The following is a 14,411-nucleotide window of genomic DNA, read 5'->3' on the forward strand; positions in this document are numbered from 1 at the left end:
GGGGTGATGGTCATTGTGGGGTGATGGTCAGGATGGGGGGATGGTCATTGTGGGGGGATAGTCAGGATGGGGTGAATATTCAGGATGGGGGGACTGCCATGGTGGAGGGACGGTCAGAAAAGTATCAGGGTGGGGTGATGGTTAGAATGGGGAGAATAGTCATGGAGGTCGGATGGTAATGGTAGGATGAAGGCTGGGTGGGGGGCATGGTGGGGGATGGTCATGGTGGGGGGCATGGTGGGGGATGGTCATGGTGGGGGGCATGGTGGGGGATGGTCATGGTGGGGGATGGTCATGGTGGGGGGCATGGTGGGGGATGGTCATGGTGGGGGGCATGGTGGGGTAATGGTTATGGTAGGATGATGGTGAAGATGGGGGGCATATTTAGGGTGGGGGATGGTCAGGATGAGTAGATCAGTCATGGCAGGGGGATGTAAATGGTAGGATGATGGTCATGGTGGGAGGAGCATGGTGGGGGATGGTCATGGTGGGAGGAGCATGGTGGGGGATGGTCATGGTGGGAGGAGCATGGTGGGGGATGGTCATGGTGGGAGGAGCATGGTGGGGGATGGTCATGGTGGGAGGAGCATGGTGGAGGGATGGTCATGGTGGGAGGAGCATGGTGGGGGATGGTCATGGTGGGAGGAGCATGGTGGGGGATGGTCATGGTGGGAGGAGCATGGTGGGGGATGGTCATGGTGGGAGGAGCATGGTGGGGGATGGTCATGGTGGGAGGAGCATGGTGGGGGATGGTCATGGTGGGAGGAGCATGGTGGGGGATGGTCATGGTGGGAGGAGCATGGTGGAGGGATGGTCATGGTGGGGGATGGTCACGGTGGAGGGATGGTCATGGTGGGAGGAGCATGGTGGGGGGATGGGCATGGTGGGAGGAGCATGGTGGAGGGATGGTCATGGTGGGAGGAGCATGGTGGGGGGATGGCCATGGTGGGAGGAGCATGGTGGGGGATGGTCATGGTGGGCGGAGCATGGTGGAGGGATGGTCATGGTGGGAGGAGCATGGTGGGGGGATGGCCATGGTGGGAGGAGCATGGTGGGCGGAGCATGGTGGGGGATGGTCATGGTGGGAGGAGCATGGTGGGGGATAGTCATGGTGGGGGATGGTGGGATCGGACACAGATCGGTGTCGGGGGGATGGAGAAATGTCGGGGTACTCCGGGGATCACCGATTTATGGGCGGAGCTATAGGAGGGGAGGAGTTATGTCCTCACTACTCAGTAAAATACCTGACAGATAACCCCGCCCCACGCCCTGCAGAGACCAATCAGTAGGTACAATAGAGGAGGCGGATCCCGAGATGCTGGGTGTGTCCAGCCACTCCCACAAGTTTTGGCGCAGCACGTGTTGGGCGGGCAGTGGGCGGGCTGTCGGCTGTTCAGCTCCTCCCCCATCTCCCAGAATCCCTCGGTGCTCGGCGCTGTCAGAATGCGGAAAGAGGAGGCCCCGCCCACAGCAGAGACATCGCCGGTCATGGAGGTAAGAGAGGGGGAGGAGCCACGGTACATGGGGGAGGGGAATACCGGGGATGGAGATGACACAACGCCCATATCTTCCCCTTATTCCGGGTCATTCCCGTCCCCGGGGTCCATCATAGAGAAGATGCGGGTCATTCCCGTCCCCGGGGTCCATCATAGAGAAGATGCGGGTCATTCCCGTCCCCGGGGTCCATCATAGAGAAGATGCGGGGTCATTCCCGTCCCCGGGGTCCATCATAGAGAAGATGCGGGTCATTCCCGTCCCCGGGGTCCATCATAGAGAAGATGCGGGTCATTCCCGTCCCCGGGGTCCCATCATAGAGAAGATGCGGGTCATTCCCGTCCCCGGGGTCCCATCATATAGAAGATGCGGGTCATTCCCGTCCCCGGGGTCCCATCATAGAGAAGATGCGGGTCATTCCCATCCCCGGGGTCCATCATAGAGAAGATGCGGGGTCATTCCCGTCCCCGGGGTCCATCATAGAGAAGATGCGGGTCATTCCCGTCCCCGGGGTCCATCATAGAGAAGATGCGGGTCATTCCCGTCCCCGGGGTCCCATCATAGAGAAGATGCGGGTCATTCCCGTCCCCGGGGTCCCATCATATAGAAGATGCGGGTCATTCCCGTCCCCGGGGTCCCATCATAGAGAAGATGCGGGTCATTCCCGTCCCCGGGTCCATCATAGAGAAGATGCGGGTCATTCCCGTCCCCGGGGTCCCATCATAGAGAAGATGCGGGGTCATTCCCGTCCCCGGGGTCCATCATAGAGAAGATGCGGGGTCATTCCCGTCCCCGGGGTCCCATCATAGAGAAGATGCGGGTCATTCCCGTCCCCGGGGTCCCATCATATAGAAGATGCGGGTCATTCCCGTCCCCGGGGTCCCATCATAGAGAAGATGCGGGTCATTCCCGTCCCCGGGGTCCCATCATATAGAAGATGCGGGTCATTCCCGTCCCCGGGGTCCCATCATATAGAAGATGCGGGTCATTCACGTCCCCGGGGTCCCATCATAGAGAAGATGCGGGTCATTCCTGTCCCCGGGGTCCCATCATAGAGAAGATGCGGGTCATTCCCGTCCCCGGGGTCCATCATAGAGAAGATGCGGGTCATTCCCATCCCCGGGGTCCCATCATAGAGAAGATGCGGGTCATTCCCATCCCCGGGGTCCCATCATAGAGAAGATGCGGGTCATTCCCATCCCCGGGGTCCCATCATAGAGAAGATGCGGGTCATTCCCATCCCTGGGGTCCATCATAGAGAAGATGCGGGTCATTCCCATCCCCGGGGTCCCATCATAGAGAAGATGCGGGGTCATTCACGTCCCCGGGGTCCATCATAGAGAAGATGCGGGTCATTCACGTCCCCGGGGTCCATCATGGAGAAGATGCGGGTCATTCCCATCCCCGGGGTCCATCATATAGAAGATGCGGGTCATTCACGTCCCCGGGGTCCATCATGGAGAAGATGCGGGTCATTCCCATCCCCGGGGTCCATCATAGAGAAGATGCGGGGTCATTCCCGTCCCCGGGGTTCCATCATAGAGAAGATGCGGGGTCATTCCCGTCCCCGGGGTCCCATCATAGAGAAGATGCGGGTCATTCCCATCCCCGGGGTCCATCATAGAGAAGATGCGGGGTCATTCCCGTCCCCGGGGTCCATCATAGAGAAGATGCGGGTCATTCCCGTCCCCGGGGTCCCATCATAGAGAAGATGCGGGTCATTCCCGTCCCCGGGGTCCATCATAGAGAAGATGCGGGTCATTCCCGTCCCCGGGGTCCATCATAGAGAAGATGCGGGGTCATTCCCGTCCCCGGGGTCCCATCATAGAGAAGATGCGGGTCATTCCCGTCTCCGGGGTCCCATCATATAGAAGATGCGGGGTCATTCCCGTCCCCGGGGTCCCATCATATAGAAGATGCGGGTCATTCCCATCCCCGGGGTCCATCATAGAGAAGATGCGGGGTCATTCCCGTCCCCGGGGTCCATCATAGAGAAGATGCGGGTCATTCCCATCCCCGGGGTCCCATCATAGAGAAGATGCAGGGTCATTCCCGTCCCCGGGGTCCCATCATAGAGAAGATGCGGGTCATTCACGTCCCCGGGGTCCCATCATATAGAAGATGCGGGTCATTCCCATCCCCGGGGTCCATCATAGAGAAGATGCGGGGTCATTCCCGTCCCCGGGGTCCCATCATAGAGAAGATGCGGGTCATTCCCGTCCCCGGGGTCCCATCATAGAGAAGATGCGGGTCATTCCCGTCCCCGGGGTCCATCATAGAGAAGATGCGGGGTCATTCCCGTCCCCGGGGTCCCATCATAGAGAAGATGCGGGTCATTCCCGTCCCCGGGGTCCCATCATAGAGAAGATGCGGGTCATTCCCGTCCCCGGGGTCCCATCATATAGAAGATGCGGGTCATTCCCGTCCCCGGGGTCCCATCATAGAGAAGATGCGGGTCATTCCCGTCCCCGGGGTCCATCATAGAGAAGATGCGGGTCATTCCCGTCCCCGGGGTCCCATCATATAGAAGATGCGGGTCATTCACGTCCCCGGGGTCCCATCATAGAGAAGATGCGGGTCATTCCCATCCCCGGGGTCCATCATAGAGAAGATGCGGGTCTTTCCCATCCCCGGGGTCCATCATAGAGAAGATGCGGGTCATTCCCGTCCCCGGGGTCCATCATATAGAAGATGCGGGTCATTCACGTCCCCGGGGTCCATCATGGAGAAGATGCGGGTCATTCCCATCCCCGGGGTCCATCATAGAGAAGATGCAGGGTCATTCCCGTCCCCGGGGTTCCATCATAGAGAAGATGCGGGGTCATTCCCGTCCCCGGGGTTCCATCATAGAGAAGATGCGGGGTCATTCCCGTCCCCGGGGTTCCATCATAGAGAAGATGCGGTGTCATTCACGTCCCCGGGGTCCATCATAGAGAAGATGCGGGTCATTCCCGTCCCCGGGGTCCATCATAGAGAAGATGCGGGGTCATTCCCGTCCCCGGGGTTCCATCATAGAGAAGATACGGGGTCATTCCCGTCCCCGGGGTTCCATCATAGAGAAGATGCGGGGTCATTCCCGTCCCCAGGGTCCCATCATAGAGAAGATGCGGGGTCATTCCCGTCCCCGGGGTTCCATCATAGAGAAGATGCGGGGTCATTCCCGTCCCCGGGGTTCCATCATAGAGAAGATGCGGGGTCATTCCCGTCCCCGGGGTTCCATCATAGAGAAGATGCGGGGTCATTCCCGTCCCCGGGGTCCATCATAGAGAAGATGCAGAGTCATTCCCATCCCCGGGGTCATTCCCGTCCCCGGGGTCCCGTCATAGAGAAGATGTGGAGTCATTCCCGTCCCTAGGGTCCATCATTGAGAAGATATGGGGTCATTCCCATCCCTGAAGTTCCATCATCTCTATTTTTTCAACCCAGGGACGGGAATGACCCCGCATCTTCTCTATGATGGGACCCCAAGGACGGGAATGACTCCTCCCCCAGCCAGTAATCGGGTGTGTCTTGCAGATGGCAGTGACCCTCGATGACGTCGCAGTGTATTTCTCGGAGGAGGAGTGGGCGTGTCTGCAGGGTTGGCAGCGCCGGCTCTACAAGGAGGTGATGGCGGACAATGTGGAGTTGGTGACCTCAGTGGGTGAGTCGCTCTTCTCGGGAGGGGGGGGGGTCTTGGATGAGGGTATCCCTAATGATGGTGGTCTTGGATGAAGGTATCCCTAATGATGGGGGTCTTGGATGAGGGTAACCCCTAATGATGGGGGTCTTGGATGAGGGTAACCCCTAATGATGGAGGTCTTGGATGAGGGTAACCCCTAATGATGGAGGTCTTGGATGAGGGTAACCCCTAATGATGGGGGTCTTGGATGAGGGTAACCCCTAATGATGGTGGTCTTGGATGAGGGTGTCTTGGAAATTCGCTTTAACGAATTTCTCCTTACCGTGAGTACTCGCAGTTGGATGCGCAGAAATCCCCCATAAAGCTGTGCGAATCTCGCTTACCACGACTGCAGCCAAACTACACGATTCCTGCCCATCCAAATACTTTGGTTCTGTTGAATTTGTGGGTGATTGGAGCTCCGTTACCCTGGAATGATCACACGACACTCTAAGGCTGGTTGCAATCCACATAAGGGCCGGCTTTAGGCTCAGCTCTCTGTTTTTATTAAGAATACACACATGCCCCCCACATGAATAAAGTCAATCCCTCCCACCGAACAATACAATGGGGATTGCCTATACAGAGGATGTACATTCCAATTGGAGCATAGCCTTTGCTATTATCTATCACTGGTCCTCCCCCATGAACCTTCTGAGGTCAGCAGACTTCCTCCCCTTCCCCCCTATGAGCCATCTGAGGTCATATTTCCTGTCCTACTAGCTTCTATTGGTATGTAAAATTCTCTGCACAAGCACTCCCTAAAAATATCAGTCTGTACCTGGATGGGCCCGATACGATCTTTATTAAAACACATCCATCCAAGATACAGTTTCAAGTTGGTAATGGGTTGTAAGATATGCATAAGCCTACACGTGGAGTTCACACCGCTTGCGCATTGCGTTATGAAGCCCACGTGGTACCATGCTGCTGATATGTGGATACAGGCCCACGGTCTACTGACAGCAGCATTCGCATGGAATGCCGTGGTGGTATACACGCCGGTCTATAAGCACAGATCTGCCATCTCATCCATTACCAAGCTGAGTACTGTAATACATACATTGTACATGCGCATGGCCCAATTGCAGCCTTCAGAGCTTTAATTAAGCCACACGAGAGACATATGAATAACACGAATATATGACACATTTAAAGTTCGACCAACAATACAAAATTTCCATGACAAGGGTAACCCCTAATGATGGTGGTCTAGGATGAGGGTAACCCCTAATGATGGTGGTCTAGGATGAGGGTAACCCCTAATGATGGTGGTCTTGGATGAGGGTATCCCTAATGATGGTGGTCTTGGATGAAGGTAACCCCTAATGATGGTGGTCTTGGATGAGGGTAACCCCTAATGATGGGGGTCTTGGATGAGGGTAACCCCTAATGATGGTGGTCTTGGATGAGGGTAACCCCTAATGATGGGGGTCTTGGATGAGGGTAACCCCTAATGATGGTGGTCTTGGATGAGGGTATCCCTAATGATGGGGGTCTTGGATGAGGGTATCCCTAATGATGGTGGTCTTGGATGAGGGTATCCCTAATGATGGTGGTCTTGGATGAGGGTATCCCTAATGATGGCGGTCTAGGATGAGGGTAACCCCTAATGATGGGGGTCTTGGATGAGGGTAACCCCTAATGATGGGGGTCTTGGATGAGGGTAACCCCTAATGATGGTGGTCTTGGATGAGGGTATCCCTAATGATGGGGGTCTTGGATGAGGGTATCCCTAATGATGGTGGTCTTGGATGAGGGTATCCCTAATGATGGTGGTCTTGGATGAGGGTATCCCTAATGATGGCGGTCTAGGATGAGGGTAACCCCTAATGATGGGGGTCTTGGATGAAGGTAACCCCTAATGATGGTGGTCTAGGATGAGGGTAACCCCTAATGATGGGGGTCTTGGATGAGGGTAACCCTAATGATGGTGGTCTTGGATGAAGGTAACCCCTAATGATGGGGGTCTTGGATGAGGGTATCCCTAATGATGGTGGTCTAGGATGAAGGTAACCCCTAATGATGGTGGTCTTGGATGAAGGTAACCCCTAATGATGGGGGTCTTGGATGAGGGTATCCCCTAATGATGGTGGTCTTGGATGAGGGTAACCCCTAATGATGGTGGTCTAGGATGAGGGTAACCCCTAATGATGGTGGTCTTGGATGAAGGTAACCCCTAATGATGGTGGTCTTGAATGATGGTAACCCCTAATGATGGGGGTCTAGGATGAGGGTAACCCCTAATGATGGTGGTCTTGGATGAGGGTAACCCTCAGGTCTTCTCCTGATGGCAGTCTTGGATGAGGGTAACCCCTAATGATGGCGGTCTTGGATGAAGGTAACCCCTAATGATGGTGGTCTTGGATGAAGGTAACCCCTAATGATGGTGGTCTTGGATGAAGGTAACCCCTAATGATGGCGGTCTTGAATGATGGTAACCCCTAATGATGGGGGTCTAGGATGAGGGTAACCCCTAATGATGGTGGTCTTGGATGAGGGTAACCCTCAGGTCTTCTCCTGATGGCGGTCTTGGATGAGGGTAACCCCTAATGATGGCGGTCTTGGATGAAGGTAACCCCTAAAGATGGTGGTCTTGGATGAAGGTAACCACTAATGATGGCGGTCTTGGATGAAGGTAACCCCTAATGATGGTGGTCTTGGATGAGGGTAACCCCTAATGATGGCGGTCTTGCATGAGGGTAACCCCTAATGATGGCGGTTTAGGATGAAGGTAACCCCTAATGATGGCGGTCTTGGATGAGGGAATCCCTAATGATGGTGGTCTAGGATGAGGGTAACCCCTAATGATGGTGGTCTTGGATGAGGGTAACCCCTAATGATGGTGGTCTAGGATGAGGGTAACCCCTAATGATGGTTGTCTTGGATGAAGGTAACCCCTAATGATGGTGGTCTAGGATGAGGGTAACCCCTAATGATGGTGGTCTTGGATGAGGGTAACCCCTAATGATGGTGGTCTTGGATGAGGGAATCCCTAATGATGGTGGTCTAGGATGAGGGTAACCCCTAATGATGGTGGTCTTGGATGAGGGTAACCCCTAGTGATGGTGGTCTAGGATGAGGGTAACCCCTAATGATGGTGGTCTTGGATGAGGGTATCCCTAATGATGGTGGTCTAGGATGAGGGTATCCCTAATGATGGTGGTCTAGGATGAGGGTAACCCGTAACATGGACATGGCAGTCTGATGCTCACTTTGTGGTTGATGGGTAAGGGGTGGGGGGGGGGGGGACCTGACATCTGTGTCTGCATGGCAGGGGCTTTCTTATGAGTACTGTAATGACCATCCTGTCTGTTTTCTCAGGTCTTCTCCTGCATGGGCTCAGGCGGTACAAAATGGTGCCAGAAGGGACATCGCACCTGATTAAAAGTGAAAACGTTCCCCGGGAACTCTGCAATGGTAAGAGACATAAGGACAGAGGATGATGGATGGAGATATTGAAGGACAGGTGGGGAAGGGGGAGTGGTAGATGGAGGGAAATTGGGAGTAGAGGGCCTAGATGGCTATATAAAGGGGAGGGGGGTGGGGCTATTAGCAACACATGGAGGGAAGATGGCAGTGGAAGACAGATGGGGAGACATCTGGATGGAGATATTGGGGGTAGATAGAGGGAGGATGGGAGTGGAGGACAGACGAGGAGACATCTGGATGGATATATTGGGGGTAGATAGAGGGAGGATGGGAGTGGAGGACAGATGGGGAGACATCTGGATGGATATATTGGGGGTGGATAGAGGGAGGATGGGAGTGGAGGACAGACGAGGAGACATCTGGATGGAGATATTGGGGGTAGATAGAGGGAGGATGGGAGTGGAGGACAGATGGGGAGACATCTGGATGGAGAGATTGGCGATAGATGGAGGAGTGGAGGACTGATAGGGAGACATCTGGATGGATATATTGGGGGTAGATAGAGGGAGGATGGGAGTGGAGGACAGATGGGGAGACATCTGGATGGATATATTGGGGGTAGATAGAGGGAGGATGGGAGTGGAGGACAGACGAGGAGACATCTGGATGGAGATATTGGGGGTAGATAGAGGGAGGATGGGAGTGGAGGACAGACGAGGAGACATCTGGATGGAGAGATTGGCGATAGATGGAGGAGTGGAGGACTGATAGGGAGACATCTGGATGGAGATATTGAGGTTAGATGGGTGGTGATTGGAGGAAGGGTGGGACAAGATGGACAGGCTGGGTGGTGGGAGTGTCAGGAGTGGTGGGATGGGTGGTGATTGGAGGTAGGGTGGGAGGAGATGGACGGGCTGGGAGGTAGGAGTGGAGGGTGGTGATTGGCGGATGGGCGGGGGGAGTGGGTGTCGATTGGAGGATGGGTGGTGGGAGTGGGTGTCGATTGGAGGATGGGTGGGAGGAGATGGACTGGCTGGGTGGTGGGAGTGTCAGGAGTGGAGGGTGGTGATTGGCGGATGGGTGGTGATTGGAGGATGGGTGGTGGGAGTGGGTGTTGATTGGAGGATGGGTGGGAGGAGTGGGTGTCGATTGGAGGATGGGTGGGAGGAGATGGACTGGCTGGGTGGTGGGAGTGTCAGGAGTGGAGGGTGGTGATTGGCGGATGGGTGGTGGGAGTGGGTGGTGATTGGAGGATGGGTGGTGGGAGTGGGTGTTGATTGGAGGATAGGTGGGAGGAGATGGACTGGCTGGGTGGTGGGAGTGTCAGGATGGGATGTGATTGGAGGTTGAGTGGTGGGAGTGGGTGGTGATTGGAGGATGGGTGGGGGGAGATGGACTGGCTGGGTGGTGGGAGTGTCAGGAGTGGAGGGTGGTGATTGGAGGATGGGCGGGGGGCGGGAGGTCGGGAATTACTGATAGGAATATATTTCTCCCTCTCTAGGTGTCATCATAAAGGAGGAGGGGGCGGAGCCTCTGGTGTCTGGCCGCCAGGAATACAGCTTTATCGGTAAGAGGCAGGATGGATGGAGAGGTCTGTAGAGGGGCGTGGCAGTGTAGAGGAGGGTGTCGGTGGACACAGTAACAACCCCCAACATTGGTGTCAGTGGACACAGTAATAACCCCCCAGCATTGGTGTCGGTGAACACAGTAATAACCCCCCAGCATTGGTGTCGGTGGACACAGTAATAACCCCCATCATTGGTGTCGGTGGACACAGTAATAACCCCCAGCATTGGTGTCAGTAGACACAGTAATAACCCCCATCATTGGTGTCGGTGGACACAGTAATAACCCCCATCGGTGTCGGTGAACACAGTAATAACCCCACAGCATTGGTGTCGGTGAACACAGTAATAACCCCCATCATTGGTGTCGGTGAACACAGTAATAACCCCCATCATTGGTGTCGGTGAACACAGTAATAACCCCCATCATTGGTGTCGGTGGACACAGTAATAACCCCCATCATTGGTGTCGGTGAACACAGTAATAACCCCCATCATTGGTGTCGGTGGACACAGTAATAACCCCCATCATTGGTGTCAGTGGACACAGTAATAACCCCCATCATTGGTGTCAGTGAACACAGTGAGAACCCCCATCATTGGTGTCAGTGAACACAGTAATAACCCCCATCATTGGTGTCGGTGAACACAGTAATAACCCCCATCATTGGTGTCAGTGGACACAGTAATAACCCCCGGCATTGGTGTCGGTGGACACAGTAATAACCCCCATCGGTGTCGGTGGACACAGTAATAACCCCCGGCATTGGTGTCGGTGGACACAGTAATAACCCCCGGCATTGGTGTCGGTGGACACAGTAATAACCCCCGGCATTGGTGTCGGTGAACACAGTAATAACCCTCCAGCATTGGTGTCGGTGGACACAATAATAACCCCCGGCATTGGTGTCGGTGGACACAATAATAACCCCCAGCATTGGTGTCGGTGGACACAGTAATAACCCCCGGCATTGGTGTCGGTGAACACAGTAATAACCCTCCAGCATTGGTGTCGGTGGACACAGTAATAACCCCCGGCATTGGTGTCGGTGGACACAATAATAACCCCCAGCATTGGTGTCGGTGAACACAGTAATAACCCCCAGCATTGGTGTCGGTGGACACAGTAATAACCCCCAGCATTGGTGTCGGTGGACACAGTAATAACCCACGGCATTGGTGTCGGTGAACACAGTAATAACCCCCCAGCATTGGTGTCGGTGGACACAGTAATAACCCCCATCATTGGTGTCGGTGAACACAGTAATAACCCCCGGCATTGGTGTCAGTAAACACAGTAATAACCCCCGGCATTGGTGTCAGTGGACACAGTAATAACCCCCGGCATTGGTGTCGGTGAACACAGTAATAACCCCCATCATTGGTGTCAGTGAACACAGTGAGAACCCCCATCATTGGTGGCAGTGAACACAGTAATAACCCCCGGCATTGGTGTCGGTGGACACAGTAATAACCCCCGGCATTGGTGTCGGTGGACACAGTAATAACCCCCAGCATTGGTGTCGGTGGACACAGTAATAACCCCCAGCATTGGTGTCGGTGAACACAGTAATAACCCCCAGCATTGGTGTCGGTGAATACAGTGAGAACCCCCATCATTGGTGTCAGTGAACACAGTAATAACCCCCAGCATTGGTGTCGGTGAACACAGTAATAACCCCCAGCATTGGTGTCAGTGAACACAGTAATAACCCCCATCATTGGTGTCGGTGAACACAGTGAGAACCCCCATCATTGGTGTCGGTGAACACAGTAATAACCCCCAGCATTGGTGTCAGTAGACACAGTAATAACCCCCAGCATTGGTGTCGGTGGACACAGTAATAACCCCCATCGGTGTCGGTGGACACAGTAATAACCCCCCAGCATTGGTGTCAGTGGACACAATAATAACCCCCAGCATTGGTGTCGGTGAACACAGTAATAACCCCCAGCATTGGTGTCGGTGGACACAGTAATAACCCCCAGCATTGGTGTCGGTGGACACAGTAATAACCCCCATCATTGGTGTCGGTGAACACAGTAATAACCCCCATCATTGGTGTCGGTGAATACAGTAATAACCCCCAGCATTGGTGTCAGTGGACACAGTAATAACCCCCATCATTGGTGTCGGTGGACACAGTAATAACCCCCATCATTGGTGTCGGTGGACACAGTAATAACCCCCATCATTGGTGTCGGTGGACACAGTAATAACCCTCGGCATTGGTGTCGGTGAACACAGTAATAACCCCGATTATTGGTGTCGGTGGACACAGTAATAACCCCCATCATTGGTGTCGGTGGACACAGTAATAACCCCCATCATTGGTGTCGGTGAACACAGTAATAACCCCCATCATTGGTGTCGGTGAATACAGTGAGAACCCCCATCATTGGTGTCGGTGAATACAGTGAGAACCCCCATCATTGGTGTTGTAGCAGTGAAAGGCGCCCAGTAGGGGGCACTGGGGGGAGATGGCGGGTCGGAGGGTCATTGCTGCCATATCTCGGGCACATACCGGGGTGGGCGGGGCTTGCTGCATTTCCCACACTTGAGCTGTGTGGCGGTGTCAGTGGTGTCTCCATGGTAACGGTTGTTTGTCTGCGGCAGGCACAGATATCCGGATCACCTCCCCGTTCCCTCGTGACTCCCGGCCTCGCCTCCTCGGCTCTCAGGGTCCCCGGGCCCCGGACGTGGCGGATCGGCCGTACTCCTGCACCGAGTGTCAGCGCAGCTTCCTGCGTAAGTCCCACCTGACCAGCCACCAGCGCAGCCACGGCGGGGAGCGTCCATACCCGTGCGAGGTGTGCGGGAAGAGCTTCCATTACCGCCACCACCTGGTGGGCCACCGACGGATCCACACCGGGGAGAAGATGTACTCCTGCGACTACTGCGGCATCAAATTCAACCACAAAGGCAACTACCAGACCCACAGCCGCCTCCACACGGGCGAGCGACCCTTCTCCTGCGCCGAGTGCGGGAAAAGCTTCAACCGCAAGGCGGACCTGATCACGCACTGCCGCATCCACACCGGGGAGCGACCTTTCACCTGCACCGAGTGCCACAAGAGCTTCAGCCGCAAGCAGCACCTGGTGATCCACCGCCGCCGGCACACCGGAGAGACCCCCTTCCCGTGCCACCAGTGCGACCAAAGCTTCGCCCACCGCAAGGCGCTAATGAGGCACCAGGAGGTGGTACACTCCGCCCAGAGGCCACACCGCTGTACCGAGTGCGGGAAAAGCTTCGCCTGCCGCTCTCACCTCCTCGCCCATCAGCGGGTCCACCAAAACGGCACGGTGGGCGGAGAGAAGCCCTTCTCCTGCGATCAGTGTCGCCGGAGCTTCGTGGCTCAGCCCCACCTGCACACCCATCAGAAGTCGCACAGCCGTGGGAGCGGGGAGCGGCCGTTCGCCTGCGCCGAGTGCGGGAAGGGGTTCAGCAGCCGGCAGTACCTGAGCCGCCACGAGAAGATCCACACCGGGGAGCGCCCCTTCCGCTGCGATGTGTGCGGCGACAGCTTCATCCAGAAACCCAACCTGGAGCGCCACAAAGGGATCCACAGCGGGCAACGCCCCTTCCCCTGCACCGTGTGTGGCGGCAGCTTCTTCCGGAAACACAACCTGGTGCGACACCAACGCATCCACACCGGAGAACGCCTACACTTCAGCTGCAAGGTGTCACAGACGGCCACGTCTCCGCAGGGGGGGCAAGGGGCCTGCCAGAGGGCGGCGGGGCCCCTGGAAAATCCCTGCAAAAATGTCTGCTGTAACCGCACACGCTCTGAGCAATGAGGAGCCACAGAGACAGGCGGAGACACCACGCCGGAGTTTACAGTGGCAGTACGAGGCCGTGGGAGGGGGGGTCACGTGAGATGAGGTGACGAGAGAGAGGGGGTCATGTGACACAAGGCTGTGGGAGAGTGGGGGGTCATGTGACATGAGGCGACAAGAGAGGGTCATGTGACACAAGGCCGTGGGAGACGGGGGGGGGTCACATGACACGAGCCTGTGGGAGAGAGGGGGTCATGTGATACGAGGCCGCGGGAGAGAGGGGGGGGTCATGTGACACGAGGCCGCGGGAGAGAGGGTGGGTCATGTGACACGAGGCCGTGAGAGAGAGGGGGGGTCATGTGACACGAGGCCGTGGGAGAGAGGGGGGGTCATGTGACAGTGACACGAGGCCGTGGGAGAGAGGGGGGGTCATGTGACACGAGGCCGTGGGAGAGAGAGGGGGTCATGTGACACGAGGCCGTGGGAGAGAGGGGGGGTCATGTGAGACGAGGCCACAAGAGATAGGGGGTCATGTGACTTAA

General features: G+C 55.9%; 1 protein-coding gene across 3 annotated transcripts; it reads left to right on the forward strand.

The window, feature by feature from the left end:
- Positions 1 to 1,380: 1,380 nt before the first annotated feature.
- On the forward strand, positions 1,381 to 14,095 carry LOC149429177 (uncharacterized). 3 transcript variants are annotated; one of them, XM_089666649.1, is made up of 5 exons: positions 1,381 to 1,494; positions 5,011 to 5,137; positions 8,480 to 8,575; positions 10,029 to 10,094; positions 12,710 to 14,095. In XM_089666649.1, exons 1-5 carry the CDS (start codon positions 1,444 to 1,446, stop codon positions 13,888 to 13,890), a joined length of 1,521 nt encoding a protein of 506 aa, XP_089522775.1. In that variant the 5' UTR covers positions 1,381 to 1,443; the 3' UTR covers positions 13,891 to 14,095. The 3 variants fall into 3 exon arrangements, with proteins under 3 accessions (XP_089522775.1, XP_089522777.1, XP_089522776.1); XM_089666650.1 differs by having other exon boundaries at positions 1,392 to 1,494; positions 4,921 to 5,137; XM_089666651.1 differs by lacking the exon at positions 10,029 to 10,094 and having other exon boundaries at positions 12,710 to 14,094.
- Positions 14,096 to 14,411: the final 316 nt, after the last annotated feature.

Source organism: Staurois parvus, unplaced genomic scaffold (assembly GCF_062004578.1).
Source record: "Staurois parvus isolate SC_StPar_1 unplaced genomic scaffold, SC_StPar_1.0 ptg002757l, whole genome shotgun sequence".
NCBI lineage: Eukaryota > Metazoa > Chordata > Amphibia > Anura > Ranidae > Staurois > Staurois parvus.